The sequence below is a fragment of the Hippopotamus amphibius genome, chromosome 15, assembly GCF_030028045.1.
Source record: "Hippopotamus amphibius kiboko isolate mHipAmp2 chromosome 15, mHipAmp2.hap2, whole genome shotgun sequence".
Lineage (NCBI taxonomy): Eukaryota > Metazoa > Chordata > Mammalia > Artiodactyla > Hippopotamidae > Hippopotamus > Hippopotamus amphibius.
The window spans coordinates 56,377,659-56,402,148 of record NC_080200.1 but is presented as its reverse complement, the minus strand read 5'-3'; the positions used below and the strand labels follow the sequence as shown (position 1 = coordinate 56,402,148).

The following is a 24,490-nucleotide window of genomic DNA, read 5'->3' as shown; positions in this document are numbered from 1 at the left end:
CCTGGTCACTTTACACCAACAGCATGACATTCACGCCCACTTTCCACCTTTGCTTATCAGCAAACAGGCTTCTTGTATTGTCATTATTATTACATTTTACACTTTGGAGCAGGATGGCATACATTTATAGAGGTGTTTTTTGTGATTTTCTTGTGAGCTAGAATTAGCTCCGCCCAGGACGGTCTGCCGCTCACTCCCCTCTGCCCCGTGGACACTGCCACACCCAAGTCTCACAGCTGCACTCCACTGCCACTTCGTCTAATAATTTTCACAAGGCTTTATTGCCAAGCTATACATATATATGTTTTGGACCTCTATATCACTTCTCTTTCTCTTCTTTTCCTGCAAGGGCAAGACCCCCTGATACAAGAGGATCAAATTTCTCTGTTGCAAAGGTATATAGAAGAAATGCGGGGTTGTCAGATTTTGGCCTGTGAGAAACCTGGGGAAGGACCATCACGCTGCATTTTCCTACATCTTAAAGAGAAATTGCCAAAAAAAAAATTACTTGGTCAAAGGTATCAGGAAATGGGGTGTTGTTTTCCTATTCCGTCAAGGCCACGGATGAAAGATATGCCTCTCACCTCACTGGTTTCAAAGAGCAGCTCCCTCTCATCAACGACGATCTTGTACGTGTTGGCCAGGGGGGCCCCGAAGGAGAGAATGTGCTCGTACTGGAAGACTTCCAACGGTCTCCCCTCACCACGCTTGTAGACAGAGACGGCGTCCGCGCTGACGCCCAGCCAGAGGTCCTGGGGAAAGCCGCCTTCCTTGCACTGGGGGCAAGAGTTAGTGTAAGATTAGATCATAAAAGTTACAAACAGAACACAGAAACCACAAGAGAGGCTTTGAGTCCAGCACTCTGCACAGAATTCAACGCATTCAATGGGGGGACTGAAATATGAGAGATAAGAAATGGTAGCTCTTTGGCTGTCTTGATTGATTTCTGACTGGTTGATCAATCCTGTGCATGTGGGGAACCCAAGTCGGTAAAACCAACAACTCACTTGGAATGTCCACCTCTCAGCATTACCACCCGCCTGGCCACGTGAATTAGCTACTCGGAGGTGGCCGTAGCCACAGAACTGGACGAGGACCCCCCAGCGAATCAAGCAGCCTGAGCCAGGGCTCCTCTCCTCCATCTCTAGTTCCGCCTCCCATCCTGTTCTGGGTGATTCTTCTTCAAATACAAAATCTAGGATCACAGAGGGAAATTCTCCCAAAATTCTGTGCTGAGCAGTTTGGGCTCCTCTTGGTAAAACACGTCTCGTGACAAGGAGCAGCAGTGACCTTTAGTGTGTGTGGTGGCTGATCTCACTAGTTTAATGACAGACTTTCTCACACAGATCAGTGGAGGAAAATAAGAGCTGGGATGTAGAGATGACAACATAGAACCATGGAATCAGGAGGGATACACACTGGTGACACAGAAGAGGAGGTACTTGTACAAAGCATCTGATTTATACTTAAAAACAAATGTAATTGAATCAATCAACCAACCAACCAACCAACCAACCCAAAGACAGCATCCAATGAAAAGTCATGATAGGACCCTGGAATATATCATTAATATTTAGATTTTTACAGAGCCTCATTTAAAAGTCATCAGATAACATGCTGAATGACAATGGTCATAAGAAAAACAGACCAATGGTCAAGTTTATCTAGATCAAGGGTTGGCAAACTTATCTGTTAGGGGACAGACAGTAAATATTTTAGGATTTGTGGTCTCTGTCACAGGTACTCAACTCTGCCATTTTAGTGTAAAAGCAGCCAGAGAAAAATATGCAAAGGAATGAGCACTGCTTCTGTTCCAATAAAACTTTATTTACAAAAAAAAAGGAGGCAGGTAGGATTTGGCCTTCGGGCTGGAGTTTGCCAAGCCCTGATCTTGATCATTAATAAGACTTTCTTTCAATAAATGGTCTACTTAAAAGAAAAAAAAGAATATGAATCAGTACTGGGTTGATGTGAAATTAGCCAAATTCTAATTATGAAACAGAAATTCTTCCCTGCCAACAGTCACGGGAAAAAAATAAAAATGTAGAAGCCAAGGATATCCAAAATTTCTATTTTATGGACATAGCTCTAAGAAATTCTTTTTTTTAAATTTTAATGCAGATTTTTATCAGCACTTTTTCATTGGGTCTATGGCTTGAATAAGAAAGAATCAGAAGTTATTTAAGAACAGATGACATCTTAATTTTCCACTCACTTCTAACATTACGAAAGCATTTACTGTAAAAGGAGGAAGAAAACTTTGGGTGGGTGGGGGGTGTTAAGGGTAAAATTTGGAGGCTCTAAAAAAAAGACGGTGAGAGAGCCAAGCATCCCACCCGGTCCTCCCTCCCTATGAACTTGGCCACGGTCACACTGACTCAGGCGCAAGCTGGCCTGGGAAGCAGCAGGCAGCTCTCACCTCCACATCAAAGAGCGTCGACCCATACCCAGGCCACTCCTTGATCAAGGCCATGTACTTGGCCATGGCCTGTTCTTGGCTCACGCCCTGAAATTTCTTCCACTTGTCGATGATGCTGGCCCGTGCGGACGAGACCTCTTCCTTGACCCACATGTCTAGCATCTGCTCCTCCTCGGCCTTCTGCCGCACCACGGCCCCCGTCCGGAAGCTCCGCCGCAGCGTCCCCTCCAGGAAGCTCGTGCGCCTCTTCTCCAGCCGCTCACATGGCGTGAAGCTCTTGGTGGACTGGCTGATGCGGGCCTTGAGTCTCTGCACTGAGTAGACCTCCTCGAGGGGCGGCACCGGGGCGTGCGGCGTGTAATCCCCCTGCAGGTACTGCAGCCTCAGGGCAGCCAGCACCTGCAGGTTTTCCTCGGGGGCCGGGTAGTGGCCGTGGATGACGGCTTCGTGGGCCTGCAAGGAGGTGTGGTCAATGGCTTTATGGTCAGACACTGCGGTGCGACGCGACGCCCACCTGGCTCGCGCCCTTATTTCATCAGGGTTTCTCTCTTAAATGCCACCTTCCATAAAATCGTACCTGAACCCTCCTTCGCTGCTTTAAATTTCTCCCTGGCGTGGCTACCGTTGAACACGTACATTTTATTTCTTATTGCTCCCTCCCCCCCGCCCCCGCCCCAACTAGAACAGTTCCTGGTACAGGAGTTCACATAATACGTGTAGAAGTTTCATGCCACAAATGAACAGAAGAGCAGCCAACCCTGTCCGTGCTGGGAATTCTACCACCTCGCAGGACGTCTAACTACTAGCAGTTAACGTACGAGGGGTATGAACGGGTCTCATCCCTGTTCGTCTGCAAAGGAACCTAAGAGCTCCGTTTACCTGTTCAAACATAAACGCAAATTCCACACTGTCTTTTGGCACGTTGTCTGTGTCCAGGAAGCAGTAAAGTTTGAAGTAGAATTTCCAGGGCTGGTCACCCCCCTCTGACGTGGCAGCCAGCCTACAGACAGAAGTCGAGAGAGACTCAGAAAGTAAAATGAGGAAGGGGCCAGGGTTAACCCACAGGGAGTTCACTGCATGTGGTGTATTCTCTGTAAGGACTCAGACATCACGTCTGTGCTCAGACAGCAGCGTGGGTGGAGATGGGGATGGAGGGAGAGAAAACAGCAAGAGTGAAGCTTATCGGAGCTCCTTGCTAATTTTACTTACCCAGAGATGAAAAACACGCTTTCATACTAGTTTTACTTTAAGACGACAAACAGGCACCCTTCAGGTAAATTGAACTAACAAGTATTTCCCAAGGGTTCCCGTCTGGTTAGTCTTAGCTAAGCACAGAAAGCAAAGAAACAAAGCCTATTCCTTGATTCCCTTTGCCAACTCTCAAACTATAATAATATTTATAAAAATTCACATGAATATTTGGGAGGCTGTGTTTACATAAAAGTAGGACCATCTTTTTTTTTTTTCCATTTTAGTTTATTTCCAACTAAGCACTTAAACCAGGCCCACCCAGAGGACAGGGTGTCACTTCCTCAGGGACCTGAAGTCTGGGGCTGTTCTCCACCTCTTGGTCCCCTGCCACACTTCTCAGTTAAAGCTGCTTCTGCCCTTACACGGCTGGGGAGGGGCAGGGCCTTCATACTAGCATCATGCTGAAGTACGAATCCATTTTGTTACTTAGGAGATGTGAATATGTAGGTCTAAAAGACATAAAACGGAATCTGGAGAGTTTATAAGTTGGCTTCTGTCTATTTGCCCAGCTTCAAGTTAATGACAAGTGAAAATCTGAGAATCAGAAAATTCCAAGATAACGGGAACGATAGGGGACTGAGAAACGGAGGCTCTAGCTAGGATTCAAGGGAAACAGGCAGCACAGAGATGAGATTAAATATGCTTCAGCACAGGGAAAATGAGATGAACTTACATGCACGCGGAAGCAGAAAATGGAATAGAAGGTCAAACCCTCTTGCTCTTTTTCTTTATTTTTACTTAGCCATTCTAGCAGTGGGAAGTGGTATCTCAGTTTTTTAGTTTTGATTTGCACTTCCCTAGTAACTGATGATATTGGGCATCTTCTCACATGCTTATTGACTATTTGTATGTCTACTTTAGAGAAATGTCTATTCAGATCTTTTGCCCTATTTTTTTTTTTTTTTTTTTGGCCGCACCACGCAGCATGTGGGATCTTAGTTCCCCAACCAAGGATCGAACCTGCACCCCTTGCATTGGAAGTGCAGAATCTTAACCACTTGACCGCCAGGGAAGTCCCCGAACACTCTTGCTCTTAACTTCTTTCCTCTAATCTGATGGTACATCAGGGAGAAAAAAGCTTACTTTTCAAACTTTGCCAATACATCCGCTACGATGGTCCGGCTTTCGATGGCTTTATCGACGTGTCCATTGTACTCAAAGAGGGCGAACATGTTTCTACTGTCTTCCATAGCCAGGCCCCGGATTAGCTTCTCCACCACCTGGAAAACATGGGCACTGCAGCTTCCAAAGCTGTACTTCTGGAATACGCCTTCATCAGAAGCCATAGGGAGCTGCTGGCAAAATGAGGGTCCAAGCAACCTCTCAACACTGCTGGGTGTGGAATTTCACAGGCGCTGTTTGCCTTGGTTCTCTTGAAATCAGTCCCCTTTCCTCCTTGCCCGAAAGAACACAGGGTATTTAAAGCCCACCCGTAGGGACAGATGTTGGGCCAGTGTCTTGCAAAAGTGCACAAAACTAAAGCCCTTTTGTCTGATAAATTCACGACCTGAGAGCGATTTCCACGGATACTTCTGCTACACCAGCTTTTCTGGGTTTTACTGCACTATTCCTTTAGCTAATTGCTTTTATAACACTAAATTTAAATTGAAAAAAGAAAGAAAAAAGATGTGTTCACCTGCCCCAACGTTCTAGATATTTGTGTGGCGAAGAGAAAAACACTGCACTGCCAAAGTGATGAGATAAACCCCTGTCAGAGCGGGCATATCTGAGTCAGGTCCGCAACCTCAACTAGATATCCGACGGCTTCTCAGATGAGTAGGATTATGTCTGTTTCCTCGTTTACTGAGGAGCTGCACTACACGAACCACAACCGTGCACCCCAGCGGACCTAACTGTACCCAATTTTCCTGACATAAGCAAGCACGCCGGCAGCTGGGCCTCCTCTCCCTCACCTCCCCGGCCGTGGTGTGAGAGGTGATGGTGATCTTGCAGGAGCCCCCGCCGTGGCAGTACACCGTGGATGTCATCTCCTGCCGATGGATCAGAGCTTCTATCTCATCTCGGGAAGGCACAAACTCTCTGCATTTGGTTTTCTTAAGAGATTCGTAAATGAAGAGGGCGTATTTTTCCATTTCAGTTCCTGGAAACTGTTCCCGTATCCTAGGAGACAGACACTAACTGTTAATTGCCAACAGAGGACAGCTGGCTGCGGGGAGCCGGGCGGCTTCAACAAATGCACCGCAGACCAACGCGGTGAATGTGGGCCCAGGGGTGAGCTGAGCAGACGCCAGTCCCTTTCTCGGTTCATCCTGTGCAGGTTTAGTTTAAAGACAAGAGACCCCCCCCCTAAAAAAAAAAAACCCACCACCACCAAAGAAATACCCCAAACTACCCTCAAGGAGCCCAAGTTTGGGAACAACTTTGCTACCAGCTGACCTCTGCAGCACTGCTACATCTGAAAGAGCCATGTGCCTCATACTGTCGTATGAAAATAATTTTTCCATAATTAATCAGAATCTGAATCAGACAGCTTCTACCCGTTTGATCTGGGAACAAATATCCGAGGCTCCCCCCACCACCTCCATCTGCACACCCAAAGTGACCTGTCTCTGGATCAGCCCCATGTGGCTTAGAGAGGACGTCTGCCCCCGTCAGCTGCTCAGGTGACCTAGAAGCCCAACCCACACCGGGCATCTTCTGTTCCAGGTCCGAGGTATCCGAACTGTGCTCCACCACAGCCCCTATGTGAGCAGCACGGTCCGGGCCACGCGTACCTCCTCAGGTGGAACTTCAGGTACTTGAGGATGCTCCGACTGGGCAGGTATGCGCAGCTCAAGCAGGTGAGGATCTGCCAGCTGCACAGGTTGCCCACGCTACCCGGGTGGGGCACCTTGTTGGTCTGTTTGATGAGCTGGCAGTACAGCTCGTCCCGCAGAGGCCGGAGGTCGTGCCCCGTCTGCAGGATGCCCTGGATGATGGGAATTGGGTCAGACATGGACTCCAGCTGCTGGAGGGAATTGAAGATCTTGATGGCTTCGTCCTGAAGCGTCGTGTAGCCTTTGTCTTTGAGCACTAGGCAAAGCACGACAAACGTGCGTCACACGAGGGGTTTGGGGAAGGTTTCCTCTGCGCAGCAGATAGGAGACAGGAATGGGGACCAGAGCTATTTCAGGACACGGTGCCCACCACGTGCCCTGGACACCCGAATCAGCCGAACAGAGGCGGCCAAGTAACTCAACCATTTTACTGTGCAAAACTGCCTCCTGAAAAGCTGGTCTGTTGCCAAACAGGTTCCACGTCTGACATGCAAGACAACCGTTTAGGATCTGGGTTCTGTAGTATATTAAGGCTACTCTGAGTTTCCTGGGGGGTGCTAGCATGTTCTTTAATATAACAATCCTGACATCACTATAACCAACTAATGCTAATATGACAGCGTTCAAGAGTTACCAGGGAAACCACACCCGAGTCCGGGAGGAATCTGAAACTCACGGTTGAGGTTGATGTCTCCGTAGGGCAGGGGCAGGAGCGGGGAGTGCAGGGGGTGGTGGGTGTGGCGCAAGATGGGGTTGCGCTTGTAGATCTGCTCCACCACGTCCGAGTTCAGGCAGTTCTCCTTGGGAAGAACAGAGCCGTTAGAGAAAGCCCGCGCGCTTATCATAAGAAACATATATGGAAGAGGACAAAGCCACCTGTATTCTCCTCTATAAGAATGTTATTCACAAGTTCCAAAACACCTGTAGCCCAGGGATGGAGGTGGGAATCCAGCCTTAATCACCTCAAGCACCAAGATACCCAACAAGCCACATCTGAAGACAAATCACACGCACACATTTTTCTTACAGAGCTCATTCTCTTTCCTTCATTTGCATATATTTTCCCATGTTATTGAAAAAAATCTTCTCTCTGGAGATTATATACGCTTAAAAAAATGAAACTTGTCTTGCTAATTATTTCGCCATAAATCATTTGGCCAAATCATGTCATCCTTGTCTATAATTCATTTTAAAAATACATTTTGTTAGGTCTCTTTTGTACCCGCCACCTGAAAACGACATGCTAATATGTTTTCAGTGAGACTGTTCTTCCTTGGACCTCCTTTCTCACTCCCGAAATTTAAGAGCTTCTCTCAGAGACGTTCCTCATGTATTTATGTACTTAAAACATTAATTTGGGATCTCAAAAGGCCAAAGTTACATTTAGAACTTTAAATCAACAGAGAAGTTGGAGGCAAGGCAATGAATCATTCTATCGTGGCCATTTCATTTCCACCATGAAACTTTTTCAATTATACCCAATTGAAAACCAGGAAGAAGTATGCTTTAATCACTTAAAAAAATTGGCATGGACTAAATTAGGGCAACCTGTCTCATTTCTTAAGAAGCACTGCTTCATATCAAAAAAATTCTATTTACTCTTTTAAAGCCTGATTTCAAATGAATTAGTAAATATGTTGTCTCATTTCTTAAGAAGCATTGTTTCACATTTACAAACACTATTTACTCTTTTTTTTTTTTTTTTTTTATAGTTGTGGCACATGGGCTTAGTTGCTCCATGGCATGTGGAATCTTCCCAGGGCAGGGCTCGAACCCGTGTCCCCTGCATTGGCAGGCGGATTCTTTACCACTGCACCACCTAGGAAGTCCCACTATTTACTCTTTAATGTCTGATTTCCAATGACTCAGTAAATATACAGGTAGATAAGATATGGCTTTGAAGAAAGTTCAGTTGATACGTGCTTTTCCCCCTCTCCTTTCTCACAAGAAAGCTTCAAAAAATTCATTTTTTTTAAGACTAGAAATGACATTATTCATTTCAAGCGCCTTGGGTTCCATGGACAGCTCTGCAGTTTGTAGGACAACTGACTTGCAGGAATTTGGCTCCAAACACCCAGAAAACATAGCATTTTGGAATCAAGAGGCTGACTTGAATTTGGTGGGTAATAATATACTACTGATATATTAGACCCTCTCCCACCTTTACAAAGGTGCAGTTTGCCTCCTGGATCCAATTAGTTTTTTTCCTTTGATGCACATCAGTAAATAGAAATCCGCCTAACTAGCTTTCTGGCATCTTTTCTGTCACAGGTCCAGTTCTTTCCTTTGCATAGGGAACCTGCCTACATGGGTGACTTGGAGGAACAGCATAAAAATAATTCCCTTGACCTGCTTCTGCATCAGGGACTGAGCAGCCGTGGGAGCAATGCAACCAGAATATGCCAGGTCTCCGTTTCCCTGCCTGGAGAATAAGCACCGGGATCCTTGTTCGTGGCTGCCCTTTAATGGTTCATTCGTTTGCTTGTTCCTTCGTTCAATATACACTCAGAGCAACTGATCTTAATAAACAGGAAATTACAATTTAACAAGGTCAATGTTGGTCCCGAGACTTGGGAGCTGCTTCTGCAAGTCTGGAGGCACCTGATAAGGATTCCAAGTTTTCTAGACCCACGTGGGCTGTTAGTGGATCCACCTGCGTGGTCTAGAAACCGTAGTGCAAAAGTAGAATTGTTGTGTTACTCCTAGAAGGTCCCAACCTGGGCTCAAGTGTCACCTGTGACACGAAGGTTGTCCCCAACACAGATCACACCATGTCCCTGTGATTGGGGAGCCCCACACCCCAAATTACAGACGACTGTCCCTCTGCCTCCGGCTCTATAATCGGGTTTGCCTCAATGACAACACATAACATCTTCCCAGAGACAAGATATTTTTAGCGTCAAATTTTACCTGCAGTCTAGCATTTAGATTTTTAAAAGCTGGGATATACAAACACGAAATTAATCAAGAGTTCGTTTTAATGGCAGAATGAAAGTGAAGCCTGACTAATGCTGACGTCCTGATGTTCCAAGGGTGAGAATCTGTGAGCTACTATGACCCACTATGAGCAGGGCTCCTTCTCACCTTGATATCTTGAATCAGCTGCTGGGTGGGGGTGTCAATTGGAGCCTTGGTGTCGGTCACATTTTGTATGGCGCTGGACCACCTGGTGGCCTCGTTGAGCAGCTTGGTGTAGAGCCGATAGCAGTGCTTGCGTCCGTACACGGTGACATTCCAGTAGCCTGTGAGAGCAATGCACACACACACACCCCAACATGAACCTGGGAGACCAGGGTAACGTTCCCGTACCAGAGTCCCAGAAATCCAGCACCCATGTCATCACCACCTGAGACCCTTTATTATTTAATTCAATAGCTACTTGCTGACTTCCTCCCTGGGCCTTGCCCTGCACTAGGCACCCAAAGACACACGGAGTTTACAGCTGGGAACGAAGGCAAACCCTAAAATGGTAAGCCCAGAATTATAATAAATACATAATTAGTAACATCTGCTCTAAAAGAAGGACCAGGTATAAAAGTCCCATTCAAGACTCTGGAGCAAGAGTGAAAACTCTTCCCCCAGATTGCTGACTTTCTTTTTCCCTTCCTTTCCCTTCTTTTCCTTTCCTTTAGATTCTCCCTTCAAAAGAAACCACTGTGCCAACAAGCAAGCAGTCCAGGTGTTCAGAAACCAGCTGAAAGTGGAATGGAGTGACCACAGTAAAAAATACATTAGCACTGTTTCCACGGAGTACCTATATTAAAAAAGCACAAAATCACAACTAGAAACCAAAATCAAAATAAACAACCTAGTAACATCTTTTGTAATACCACAAGGGGGGAAAAAAAAGCTCACGTGACTTCTTTTCATTCTGCTAGGGTAGAGTCAATAACAGCCAGGAGTTACCTTTTTCAGGCTGCATGGTGACTCTCACGGTACAACAGTGAGAAAGACAAAAACACAAGCATAGAGAACAAGGCTTCCTGGAGGAAAACTTTGGTCTGTTTACACTTCGTTGCCCTTGGAGGAATCTTTCTGCAGCTCAATACATCAGGACCCCTTTCCTGTGGTTTATACATCAAGTGTTCATAGAGCTAACCGCGGACAGCCTCAGAAGATAAATCAGCAAGAAGAGAGATGTGTTCCGGGGGGGGTGTGGGGAACGTACACACTCTTAGGTGGGAACCTCACTCCTTCGCTCTGAGCAAACCCAGACCTTCCACAATTGAATGGGCCACGTCTCGGGCCCAGCCAGTCCGGAGCCCACCGCGCTGCTCACCTGTCTCTTTGAAGATCTTCTCGTCCGGCGGGACAACCGAACAGAGGCTGTTGAGGACCAGGGTGCCCAACTTCAGAGCGTTCTTCTCCGAGCTCTTGTAGTAATCCAAGGAGTTGTGGGTTAGCACAAACCACCGTTTCTTCAGTTTCAGGGAAGACATCTTCGGACTGTTTTTCACCTCTTTGTGCAGCCACCCTGGAAAGAAAGATTCAAGTGTCAGTTCAAAACTAGGGTAAGCAACATCCCATACCAGGTCATGATTTGCATCTGGCTTACAAATGGGTCGTATTTCCATATATCTGCTAGAAACGGCCACGATCATTTCTGATTTGATGATTTTTAACATCAAGAGGCAAAATTACTCAGAAAAGTGGTTCAAAATAAAAACGTGGCAGGTATCCGTGTAAATGAAAAGAGGACTCCATAAGTAAAAGAGCACCAGTGGCATCACCTCTCACTATAAATTCCTGGCCCTCCACTCTCGTGTCCCCCTTGGATCTCTGCAGCAGTGTTATCCAGTGATGCATCTCCTCTGGCGTGTCAGCGTTGCAGTGAAGCACCCGGTTGGCCGTGATGATCACAAATGAGTTGGGTCTGAGTGGCAGAGCGAGAAGGAAAACCTCTTAGTGCCGCTGAAATCACCACCTCCGTCTGAACCAAGACAAAATACCTTTTCCCCAGCTTATGGGTCATGGGGGGAGAAAAACGGCAGTGCTATTTGTATTTTATGTTAAGGCAAACCTTGCTAATTTTTATTTTATGCCTCATTAACCTTTAAACTTGGAGCAACATTCTGAAAGTCCTGGGAGGGAAAACATTTCTTCATGCAAAACTTTCCAGATGCAACTCGGTTCTGGGAAGGCTAAATACAGTGACTGCAGGGGAAAATTTTTTTTTGATGCTTCTCCAAAGTAAACTTCTTCCTGCCTCTGGGCATGGCCTTGGATAATATTTCTGTGGGTAGGTAATGAAATGTCAGATGCCAGTAACAGAAGACCAGTCAATAGGTGTAAGTGGAACATCTCATACACTTGCTTATGCCTGGTACAAAGAGCCACCTGGGTCCATGCCTTCAAAGCAATCTGACAAGGGTGCATTTCCCGGGCAGGGATAACCTAATAATTGAAATTTACTTTCTCCCACATCTCTTTTTATCCGGCAATGCCCTGAGTCTCTCCTAGGCCCTTGCTCGTATAAATTCCTAATCTTCGAAGCTAGGGACTGTGAGCATGTCTTGCGACTTTTCAAACGCTCGCTGAAGTTAAGTGCTGCAGAAGTTCAAGGAAAAGGAAGGTGAACAGGACTAGACTTCCTTAAAAAACAAGATTTTTCTACAGGTGGGAAGGGAGAAAGGTGAGCATCTGAGGAAGAGAGAAAAGCCTGAGTGAGGATGGAAAGTTCTTGCAGGGACCATCACATGTGCCCAGCCTGCGGGGTGAAGGGCTTTAGGAGAAAAGACACCCAGATCAGAACTATCAGAACAAGCACCTGGGCTTTGATTCAAGGTTCCCGAGCCAGGTATGAGAAGGTGCAGAGTGACTAGTAGAAACAAAGAATTTATCGTTTAGAAGAGCCTCTGCCAACGGTGGGGTGATGGACATCCCATAACTCTCATTCGGCCTAGGAGACACTGTTTTTGTTGTCAATTTGAATACATTTCTATTCTTTCTCTAAAGAATGTCACTGAAGGCAGAAGTCAACTTTGATTCATACTCAAGAGTTCCTAAGTGGCAAAGTAAAATAGAGATGGTAAAGAAGGTCTCAAAGACCCCTGAGACCAACTCCGAAGATGACCTGGCTTCAAAAAAGAAAACCAAAAACACGCTGTTTTAAGGGCACAGCTGATGTAGGCATGTCAAGGAAAATAAATGTGGTTTTATTTATTAATACTCCACATATAAATTGCCATCAAATGCTGGGATACAGGCATTTTCTTCCTGTATGAATCCCGAGTTTGTCCCCATAGGGCTAAGTTAGGTCTCCATGGTACCCACCAGCACTCCAAAGATACCCAGAGAGGAAGACCTTGGATGATGTCAAACTGGGTACCAAGAAGGACGTCTTTGATTGCTGGACCAGGTGGGAACATGCAGCCTGGAGTCATTCCCCAGCACAGAGCGCGTGCAGGTAATTAGCAGTTACTTTTGTTAAAAGTCACACCTGCGCTTACCTATCGGGGCTGTCGGAGGCGCACACGGAATCAATTAGCCCCACATCCAAAGTGCCCTGAAAAGGAGCGAAAAGCAGAGAAACTGAGAACCATTTTGAGTGCAGTGCGCAACACGATACTAGATGATGACTCTCTAAACAGGCAAAAAAAAAAAAAGCCTCCTTCTTTGTGTGGTAACTGCAAAATAACAGTTATCTAAGGAAACATCCCCCTTCATTCAGTACAGACGGCCTCTAGACAGGGCAAACTCTTCAGTCTACTCATTAAATAAAGTATAAACGAATCTGTCTTGTTCCTAAAATACTTTTAGTGAACGGTGCTTACAAACGTCTTTCAATTGTACAAATTTTCTAATTTATACTATGATCTATCATTAAATGCTATGCTTGTGAGAAAATCAAACTATTTCTAAAATATGGTTTTGTGGCTCTGTTTATGTGTCTGGGATAGAGTGATGTCAGAAAGAATATGATGTGGAATTCATGAAATCCCTTTGAAGAAAAGTGTGATGGGCTTCCACACTTGTAAAAACTGGAACTTTTTTTGTTTGAGGTGGGAGAATTGCAATCTATTACTACTCAGAATCTTCTATGATTTACTCCGTTTTTCTGCATGATTTTTAACCAACATGTTCCTGTTTCTTTAATTATTATACTATTACTTATTAAAAACAAAAACAAAAAAGGACGATTTACAAATTCCCCAGTCCCCTGGCCTCTGTGCAGACACCTCCCTCCACCCCCGACTCCCCCCCACCCGAGGACCACGCACCACCGCGTTCTGCGGGTTTGCCTGCTCATCGTGCATCTCCCGAATCTCCTGGTCCGTGGACGCGTGGACCTGACTCAGGACGCTGAACCACTGGCTGCGGGGAGGAGAGAGCCACAGTCAACCTCTGTACGCAAAACAGTGATGCCCTGCTCCACATCCTCTGGGAAAATGACATCTCCTCTGAGCAACCTTCTTTTAATTTGCCTGCTCCTCACTGGGAAACGTGAGTTTCAGACACCAAGGAGCAAAGTTAGAAGAAACACCCGAGGTATCCTTCAGCACCATCTGATGCAACTTCAGATCAATGAGAAGTCGCTTTCTTCTGGCCCCAAGGACCTTTATAGACATTTAATGATGACAATGACGTCCTAGAGAAACTGGCAGCAAAAAATGAAATCCTCAGTTCTACCCATAAGCTTAAGTCAAGGGTCTTTACTGAAGATATTATTTATAACTTAGGGAATATTCAAGTGCTGTCTCAGTTTTTAAAAGTAAATTCCGAGGTAGGAAGGCCAATAATGTAAGAGCACTATCTCAGGATAGCCACTGAGAGTCTATCTTCCCTGCTCATTTCCAGGATGGGGTTTGCAACCACCTGATAGGATTTCTACTTAAGTGCATAAAACCACAGGAGAGCTGGAAACAGAAAATAATCGCCTGAAATAGAAAATCATTTCAACCAGAGAACTCTTCTATCTCCATTTCAAAAGATTTTTTTGCACTTCCAGCCTCATCAGATTCAGATAATAAAGGAAAACATGTCAATTCCAGAAAAGTTAAGCAGAACAAGTCAAGATGTAACTAGAAACATAATACATGCTCGAGGAAAATGACCATGAATACCCATCCGTCTGTCGGTTCATCCATCCATCCATCCATCCATTCAACATTTATTAAGCAACTACAAGTGAGAGGTACCAAATGTGAGAGAGATGCTAGGATATCCTTCTCCTGTAGACACATACACACTCCGATAACTAAGAGGAGAAAGTACTTGGTATACAATGGGATATTTAAGTACAAAATTAACACCTATATTTAAAGGTAAGTTAGTTATAGCAAAACACTAAAATCTATCTCCTTGGAGTCCTGAAGGAGAAAGATGTAACCGAGAGCTTGAAAATACTCAGCATACACAGACTCTAAGGGAGACCAACGGAAACATTTTAATATGAATTTGTTCATCAGTTCTGGTTAACCCAAAGGCAGGACTTCAGTCATTGCTTTATAAAGTCAAAAACACCCCACATCAAACCCGGAACAACACATACATTCAAAATGTGGGCCACATGGGATCAGACACACACTCAAATAAAACTTGCTGTGCTTTCCATGTGTGCAGTGACCCCCTCAGATCCACAAATCTCTCCCCCTAAAGCAAGTACAACTCAGAATCTGCAAAAGGAATTATAAAACATGTGTTCCACCGGTCAGGGCAAAGAGTCCTTGGCGAAAATATTCCACATGTTAAATTTAGCAGGTTCATTATGGCACAAAACAGACAGGCCAGCTGGGCCTACAATTCAGCTGAAAAGCTGCGGGCAATCCCTAGACCACAAGAAACCACACGTGGTCTCCAGGAGCCCAGACGGAATGATGGAGCTCTAATTCCAGGTCTGCTTGTTTTTCCAGCTTGTGTCATAATTTATGGACTCCAAGCGGGGTTTTAGTTTGTTCCCATGGGAAGAATTATTTTCTTTGCCCTTCATGCTGCTACCATGGTGTTATATCAACACAGAAACATGCAAAGGGCAAGGGGTCAGTCGTAAAGGCCCCGAGAACTCACTAGAAGATTCTAGTGATTTCTGAGCTGCAAAGTGAAGCACACAGGCCAAAGGATGTCACCCTCATAAATCAGAAGGTATTTTCTGGTGCTGCTCAGAGTGGATGAAAGGCACCTACAGCATGACCCTACACACCCACAATGCAGCAGAACAGATGAGACAGACTCCACTGTGTGACCCTGCCATGTGTCACGCTGAGGAACAAACACTGGTGCTTCTTCATTTTATGTCACATCTCAGCACTACGATGGAAACCAAGGTCCAGAAAAGTCAGACAACTTGCCCCAGCCAAGGAGGGACACCACTGTCCTCCCAGCTCAGTCAAAAATCTAAGCACCTTAAGCAGCTTTCTGCTTCCGTTCAATAGAACTAAACTTGCATTACTTTACAGCTTGTGCTACCTTTTCTCTGCACCTCAGCCTCCTACTCTGTATAACTGGGTAACAGTGATAATACTGTAGGGCTGTTGTAAGAATTAAATGAGTTAATATATGTGAAGCAGTTTGAAAACTTCCTGAAATACAGTAAGTTCCTTAAGTGTTAACAATGTCTTCCAGCCAGTGGAATTCTTCACTACCGATGCCTTAAGCACCCTCCCAATGCCATAGTCCTAGCATTTATTTAAATAGCCAGTGGTGAATGTTCCTGCTTTTTCAACCCTCAAGCAAACAGAAGCTGCTCCCTTTCAAAGCTCAGAAGCTTCCAGAGGGTGGCTTTCAGCTGTGTGTAGCGGCACAGTTTACATACGCTGCTGGTGACAATAAAAGCCTGTGTGGAAATAACCAGGGGTCTGTCCAGTGGACACGAGAAGCTAGAAATCTGTGTGTGTGTGCTGTATTGGACGCACCGCCCAGTGAACGAGTCCCCAGGAGACAAGTACATCCATCTGTTCTGACTCTCAGTTCTTCAGCTATCCTAAAACAGAAATACCCAACTAGAAAATCAACTCAAATCTGTTCAGGGCCGGTAGGCTCAACAAACAGTGATCTGCGTGATGCCCAAGCCTGCACAGGAGCGAGGATGCAGTAGCGCCTCACCTGGCATCTTCTGGGGATTCAGCGATCAGGTGGAAGGTCCTATCAGCCATGATGATGTCAATCCCATTCTCTTTGCTGGTGTTATCTATGATCTCCCTGCGAAGAAATACAAGCACCAAACACAAGTCAGGAACACAGAATGCTTCATAAGGGGCAAGAAATTTCACAGTAACTGAAAAATCAGATACCAACACTTCAGCCTTGATTTTTTTGCTTTTAGACATGATGAAGACCCTTGTGGCCTCTAGGGGGAGGCAGGCTTCTCTCTCTCCAGAAAGGGGGTCTCTGCTGGGTTGTGTGTGTGGATTGGGGGTGGGGGTGGGGGATTCTTGACTTCTCTAGGGAGGGGTCTCTCTTCTTCCACTGGCCCACCCAAGGCCCACCCAGCTCAGGTCCTAGAGCAGCAGCCCCCACTCTGCCTGCATCTTCCCTTGGCTCCCCGACTGCTCTACAAAGGAAGGACCCCACAAGCCAATGTGACCTGAGCTCTTTCCCTCGTTCATCGCAGCTTTCCATCAAGGTTTAAGGCCGCAGCTGACCCCTCTGGCCTACTCTGATATGGGCACGTGATCTCCATGAGGGGCTTTGGGATGAAAAGCAGAACTTGTGTGTTTCTAGGTCTCAATTCCATCTTGATCGCATCCTAACACTCTCTAAACAACACTGGAGGTTTAAGCTCAGTGGACCAGGTTAAGATCAGGGTAAAACACAAGCAGCTGTTAGGACGGGACCAGAGGTGGTATATTCGGTGAAGAAGGGTGTTGGGAATACAGCCAGCTTGCTTTAACAGCTGAAGGAGCACAACCGTTCACGGTTAAATATTTATTTTACAACTACAATATTAAGTAGTCTGGTTAGAAAAAATAAAGACTGGATGACCTTTCAGCTAGCATCACTGAGGTGAGATAACCCAGAAGATCAGAATTCACAGAGGAGTCTGTGATGCCTCCTGGCAGTGGACGGAGAGAGGCAACCTCGACGTGGGGGAGGGGCCATCAGCCAGGTGCCCGGCACTGCAGCCTCTGGAACAGGGCGATCATCCCCAGGGCAAAGCTGGCCAGACCCCATCATCCTGGACCAGCCACTTTGCTTCCTGGGAACTCAGCTATCTTGTGTGTAAGACGAGGGGGTGCCGTGGTTCTGAACCACAGCGGTCCGCCAGAATCCTGGGAAACATTCAGAAAACCCAGGCGGGGCTTTCTAAGGTGGAGCCTGGGGACTTCCATTTATAAAAAGCCTCCCTGGAGATGGAAGAGTCATGATACTGTCAGGGCCTCGATAAACAAAGTCTGGAAGATACAGGATAAATAAGGCAGCATCTTCAATAACAGAAGGTGAGGGAAAGAAAAGATGGAGAGAGACGGTGTATGAATGGAAAGGGATTTAAGAGAGCCCTTAAATCTGTCAACCTTAAATTATGAACTTTAAAATTATGAACCTTATTTCTGATTTGAAGAAACCAAAACAAACCAACAAGAACACTGTCACCTCCACTTATAAGACAACTGGGGAAATCTGAACAATGACCAGAGTCTGGATGATAGAAAGAGTTCATGTTCCTTTTTAAATATGATAATGATATTGTGATTCTATATTTAAAAAGGCTTTAATCTTTAAGCATATACTACATATTTATAAATGAAATTATATGACATCAGGACTTGCTTTAAAACATGTAGTTTGGGGAATTCCCTGGTGGTCCAGTGAGTAAGATCTGTTGCTTTCACCACTGTGGGCTAGGGTTCAATCCCTGGTCAGGGAATGAAGATCCTGCAAGCCACACACCATGGCAAAAAAAAAAAATAGTAATTTGTAGGGGGGCAGTGCAGGGTGCGGTCACGAATGAAACACCACTGGCCAGGTGGGGTAGCCACTGAAAGATGGGAAATGAGCACATGAATTTCATTCTAGTCTCCTACCTACGTTTGTCTACGATTGAAATTTTCTATAATAAAATACATATAATTTTTTCCATAATAAAATTCACAATACAAAATGAAAAAAAAAATCTTACAATGGTGAAACCTTAATAACTCACTGCCTTTTCCCTACAGAATGTGACCAACAGCTGAAGAGGAGCTAACACTTCCTTACCTCTACAATTTTTAGGGAACACCTGGAGAATAAGGCTTTATTAAGCATTTATTTGCTATGGAGTGAGTAGCAAAAGGAACATTCATCACATCTCCAGGGGTGAAATTCACCACCACGATTCTCTCTCTCAGCCTCCTGGCATCTGCGGCCCGCCTCCTACGAGGTGAAGAGCGGACCATCACGGTATGCAGGGCCGAGCGCAGACCGCGGAGGCACACAGCTGTGCTTGTGCTGTGCTGTGCTGTGCTGCAAAAACTTGTAGGACTCGGACTCAAATTCCCACAAATTCATCTCACGATGGAGCACGGGCTCCTGAGGAACCTCAAAGGGGCAGCCTGGAAAAGCCCAAAACTCTTCTGTCTGCACTTCACCATTTGTCCTTAAAGGTAAATACATAGTGTCGTGCAACTTTTGCAAATTCACTGATTAGTTCTAGTAGTTTTCTGGTGGCAAGGTAGGAACAGAGATGCAGATGTAGAGGACGCACTTGAGGACACTGGGGGCAGGGGAAGCTGGGACGTAGTGAGAGAGTAGCATTGACATATACACGCTACCAAATGTAAAACAGATAGCTAGTGGGAAGCTACTACGGAGCACAGGGAGACCAGCTTGATGCCTTGTGAAGATCTCAAGGGGTGGAATAGGGAGGCTGGGAGGGAGGTTCAAGAGGGAGGGGATATATGTATACAGTTGGCTGATTCACCTTGGTGTACAGCAGAAATTGACACAATACCGTGAAGCAATTATACTCCAATAAAGATTAAAAAACAAAACAAAACAAATTAAATACATAGAAGACTTTCCTCCCTTGATTAAACTTTCTGCTTTTCAATGAATCATTTTCTAAAGTTTCTGATGCTGGTTGAGCAGGAACCATATGTCGTTTTCAGGTCTACAACTTCAGGAGTTAATTTGGTCTCTCAAAGCTTATTTTCACCCGTTTTCTAAACACGTATGGTTGCTCAGTTTGAGTGGAGTGTGGCTACACCAAAACCAATTTCATGCTTAGTATCTAATTACCCAAGAAAACCAGCTGTCCCTCAATTCCCAACATTTTGTGAAAACCCTACTTAATTCTTAACAAATACAATAGGCCCTCAATGGTTCAGTGCTTTGGTTCTATAAGAAGGTGGCAGAAGGGAATTCCCTGGAGGTCCAGTGGTTAGGACTCAGCGCTTTCACTGCTGTGGGCCTGGGTTTGATCCCTGGTCAGGGACCTAAGATCCTGCAAGCTGAGTGGCGTGGCCAAAAAAAAAAAAAAAAAAAAGAAAAGAAAAGAAAAAAAATAATAGAGTTTTCATGTGAATAAGATATACAGGTAGGCAGACAGATAGATGTAGATATGGATAAACAGATCTGAGTATAGATCTCTATTTACATCTCTAAGTATCTCTGTATTTATCCCTCTATATATATCTGGGAGAAACCAAAGGCTGTAGGTGGGAGTTTCAATTTACCAACAGTTCACCATTTTGGTATAATATGGCTCTCTAAGACCAACGTTCTTTTTATAAATTTTAACAATAAAAAAGGGTAAGATAAATGAACCTAAACATATAAGAAATTATTAGCATAAACATACTAGATAACTATGTCAAATTACTTTAAAATGACTACTTTAACCATATATCCCTAAAAGGATGTATCTTAATGAAAAATATATACCACAAATAAATCTTTGGATGATCTTAAAAAAAAAGGTGGCAGAGAAAGGGGGTGTGCTAGATTCAAACACCAGCTCTGCTGCTCTCACTGTTGGATATGAAGAGGCTAGTATACGCAAGAAAGGTGGAAGACAAATGATTCATTCCACACACCTCCAGACTGGCTGTCTGTCCCAATGACACTTCCAACAGGCTAGTTATATGTCCAACTAGCATCTTACAACCTAGAGCTGAATGTCTGAAAATTCACAAAAAGTGAATTTTTGCAGATGACATCTTATTTCCCTGATTTCCTAATAATTCAACGCACTGAAAGGGATGAGGAGGACTCAGTGGGCGCCTCCTGCAACCCCCCTGCTTCCAAGAACTTGCCCCAGACAGCCTGTAGGCAGGGACTTATTGATAAAGCAGCCTCAAGCCCCGGTCAGCAGCCCTGGCCAGGGCTCATCAACATACTTGGCCGTTCGGACTTCCACGGTGCCCTTGAGCTTCTCCTCACTGTCGTTCTCGAAGTACATCAGCTTGGCCTGGCGGAGGACGAACCAGCGCTTCTTCCAGTTTCTCCTGGACAGCGTGGAGGAGCCGCCGCCCTTCTTGTGCAGCCAGCCTTGCTTGAGGGCCTCCTGCTTGGAGCGGAACCACAGGAAGGTCTCATCCTTAAGGACACACCAGCGGCGTTTCCACGTGTTCATGAGGCCACCTGTCTCCCCAGGGTTGGGTAGGGAGGGGTTTAAGGAAATCCGTCAAATTGGATCATAAGATCAGTAGGTCTTAAGGTTCAGCCCATCCTTAACTTTGCACCAAATGACCTGTCCTCAGACACCCCCGACGATGGAAGATCACACTGCTGGGTCGTGTTTAGGGGGCACTGGGCAGGTATCACACTGCCTTGGATGGATTACACAAGAACCCTTCCTTTTCTCCAAAGCAGCTCCTACTCACTTAGCTGAGAAATCCTGGTGAGGAGCTTAACAGCAAGACCAGCCAGGGACTGATTTCTAAGCCTGTGTTGAGGCAAGACCATGGATGGGAGTAGGGGGAGACCATTTCCATATGTACGTATCATGCTTCTGTTCCAACACTCCAGGGCAGGGAAATTAGTTCAAAATGTGTCAAAGTTGACACATTCCTTCCTTGTTTAGTCAACGTGAGGAACAAAATTTATCAGTGATTCCAGAGTTTAGCAATAAACCCTAAGCAATGTAGGAAGAGAAAAGCATCACCATCTGAAAATGGTTTCTATGTGTATAAGGTATAAAATTTAGCATATGAAGCAAAGACTCCAAACCAAACGGTAACAGGACCTTAAATATGAGAATTTAGCTGTAATTTATTTAGTGGAAGACTTTTTTTGGTTGAGAGAAATCAGACAAAGATATACAGAGGTTATCTTTTACAACATAAAAATATTTCTAATGTTCTTCTAGCAGGATAATTTTATTTTTGTACTCTAGATGACCCAAGGACCCTCAAAGAGTAATATGTTACCACTATCATTCAAAAATCTGTTTTAATGAACCCACTGAAGAACAAACACTGCATCTACTGCAATAATTATCAAGTGTTCACAAGTTATTTTTTTCATCGGCCGATAATAAAAATGAAGAACATTTAAACGTGGATACTAAAAGTGAGTATAAAGAAAATGCTTTCCTTTTACAGATGCGAAATAAGTTGAAAACAGACCTTCTAAGATTAATTTTTTCAATGGTTGCTCCAATGATTACAGATCTCAACCTCACAGTGGAAAGGAAGAAGCAAAGACAACACTGGTCTGTGTTTGCAGTGCAAAGCGCACTTGCTTCGCTGGCTTGTACACACTGCTGCCTTTTCTCCTATCTACAGCACTTCCTGCTCACCTAGCTGAGAAGCCTTTGTGATCACGCCAAGCGCCAGAGCTGTTTCCTAACAAACAGCAAACTCGCCAGGGACTACCAGAAGTAAACTGCTTTTTTTTTTTTCCTTCTTGATTTGTGGCTTTAATCCAGGTTTCTCAAAACAAGCCAAGAGGAAACTGTAGTACAAAGTTATCCTATCATCTTATCGTCTTTGTAGGATAAAGGTTATTCACAGCTGTTCCAAAGACACAGCTTACAATAGTCATCAGCACCAGTCACTCTGCTGCTCTTATGTTATTGATGGGACTTCCTCCCAGCCCTGCCTCCCCCATTCCGGGGGCTCCTTTCATAGTTCATCTAGAGACTGTGATCAATGCTCTTAGTTTCCTGACTGTAAACGCCTTTAGCAGGCTATTAGGCTGGTGCAAATTCATTTATGCTCACAAAATATAATCTGGCCGTTAGATTTTCCTTATCATGGCTTCTTTGAAACTTTTGGTCACAACTTTCAGGCTTTATTAAACATTAAATGATAATGTATCAAAGATTAAGTGGTGATGCAGTTACACAATCATTTGTTTTATTAAGAGATGAGTTTGCCAAAAACTCACTTGCTTTACCTTCTTGAGCTTTTAATGCTTTACTCTTGGGATTTTAATGGTTTGAATGTATCTTTATTTTTTCTTAATCTTATTTGTTTTAATCAGACAATTACATAATAAATGAACGCCATATATTATAAATAAGAGTGATTTACAGGGAATTTTTAAGCTAACTTAGGGAACTAGATTAATTAGGGGGAGAGGAAAATATATGAATAATAAAAAGCTTATATTTATTTACACTGAGAAATGCATACAAAAAATCTTAAAATGCTACGGTTAGATACTTTACTGGGCTGTTAGGTTCTGATTTCTGATTACATTTTTTCCTTCATCCAATGGACACTTGATTATTCAGTTAGAATCTCTCAATCTTTTTTGTTCCAACCCTCCTACAAGAATTTCCATCAACCAGTGACTCTGGCCAATAGGAAGATCTCCCCTAAGATAAACCTGGAGGGGTTTCCATGAGCACCTTGGGGATCTGAGTCTGAGAACAGCAGAACTTCGAAAAGCTCATGACTGATGTTAGCAGTTAGATGCTGAAGATGGAGGGAAAAAAACAAATGAAAAGGAAAAGATACAGATGAAGAAGAGAAAAAAGCATTAAGGAGGACAAAAGAGAGTATGAGAAAAGATAAATACGCCAACAGAAGAGAGAAGCAAAGGCAAAGAACAGAAGAAACAGGGAAAGGGAACACAGAATAAAAAGATCTTAACGGGGGAAGAAGAAAAGGAAAAGGGAAGAAAGAAAGATGGCAGCAGAAAAGAAAGGGAAGAAAAGGGTCGGAGAAAACATAAAAAACTTGAACGATCTGGGGACGATGGGTCTTGTTACCTCCGCCCCACGTGCAAGATTTGGCCCCTCTCCCCTCATCTAGTCGAGGGCTGTGCGAGAAGCCAGACAATCCCCTCTTTTGCCGACCCACCTAAAACTCGCACCCAAAACGGGTGATGCTTATGGGTTCTCATGATCGTCACTGATTTGGAAGTCAAGGTCGAGAACACAAATAAGGCATGAGTATAAGGTCCTGATTAAGTACTTTTCCAGAGGGAGGATGCTTCAAGGTCCCCAGTATAGTACATTCGAAGTTTAACAGCAATGAAAAAATGCAATTAAAATTCTCATCACGAGCAAGGGACAGACAACGGGTGTCGCAGGCACTTTCAGCCAGGGGTGACTCTCTCTCAGACTTCTACTTTCCCATGTATAAGGGTCTCTAGCACTCCTGTGGGAGGCAAAAGTGAAGCTTGATCATTGTAATGGGTGGCACCAGCCCCAGCAGCAATATACATGTGTGTTTGTATGTGCGTGTGAGAAAAGAGAGAGGAAAAGATGTAGGAAGGAAGGAAGGAAGGAAAAGAGCATAGATATGAGACCTGAGGCAACAGAGAGAGAGAGGACTGAAAACGGTGCCAGCGGTCGCAGACCCTTCGTCCTAATGCTGCATGGTCTGACCGGGTCACCCCCGTCACACCACCCTGGCGTCCCCTCCGTCCACCTAATACCAGGTAAGGGGTATGTGGGGCGACTTTCCCAGCCCCTCCTCCAACAGCCTCAGTTCCCCATCACTTCACCCCCTAACCCAGGCCCCAGGGCGGCTAAGGGTCGTACCTTTCATGTACAGGAAGCTGTGGAAGTAAGGCAGTGTGACACAGCTGTACACAGAGTCCCGCCGGTACGAAAGTTCATCATCCGTGTCAAACCGAGAGTCGAAGTCCTCTTCACTGTCTTCAAACTGGACCAGGAGAGAGACAGACAGAGCCAACAGTGAGCAAAAGGGACAGAAAACAAGCAACGGAA

General features: G+C 44.9%; 1 protein-coding gene across 2 annotated transcripts in view; it reads right to left on the bottom strand.

The window, feature by feature from the left end:
- MYO10 (myosin X) overlaps window positions 1-24,490 on the bottom strand; it is a 215,868-nt gene that overhangs the window by 2,511 nt on the left and 188,867 nt on the right. For both annotated transcript variants that reach the window (XM_057708750.1, XM_057708749.1), the window contains exons 26-40: window positions 24,302-24,425; window positions 20,703-20,946; window positions 16,489-16,584; window positions 13,668-13,761; window positions 12,897-12,952; window positions 11,178-11,320; window positions 10,727-10,921; window positions 9,532-9,689; window positions 7,124-7,247; window positions 6,406-6,703; window positions 5,584-5,791; window positions 4,754-4,890; window positions 3,299-3,419; window positions 2,420-2,872; window positions 585-776 (exon numbers count right to left, since the gene is read on the bottom strand). In XM_057708750.1, coding sequence (XP_057564733.1) covers window positions 585-776; window positions 2,420-2,872; window positions 3,299-3,419; window positions 4,754-4,890; window positions 5,584-5,791; window positions 6,406-6,703; window positions 7,124-7,247; window positions 9,532-9,689; window positions 10,727-10,921; window positions 11,178-11,320; window positions 12,897-12,952; window positions 13,668-13,761; window positions 16,489-16,584; window positions 20,703-20,946; window positions 24,302-24,425 — 2,643 coding nt within the window. The remainder of the gene's footprint in view (window positions 1-584; window positions 777-2,419; window positions 2,873-3,298; window positions 3,420-4,753; window positions 4,891-5,583; window positions 5,792-6,405; window positions 6,704-7,123; window positions 7,248-9,531; window positions 9,690-10,726; window positions 10,922-11,177; window positions 11,321-12,896; window positions 12,953-13,667; window positions 13,762-16,488; window positions 16,585-20,702; window positions 20,947-24,301; window positions 24,426-24,490) is intronic.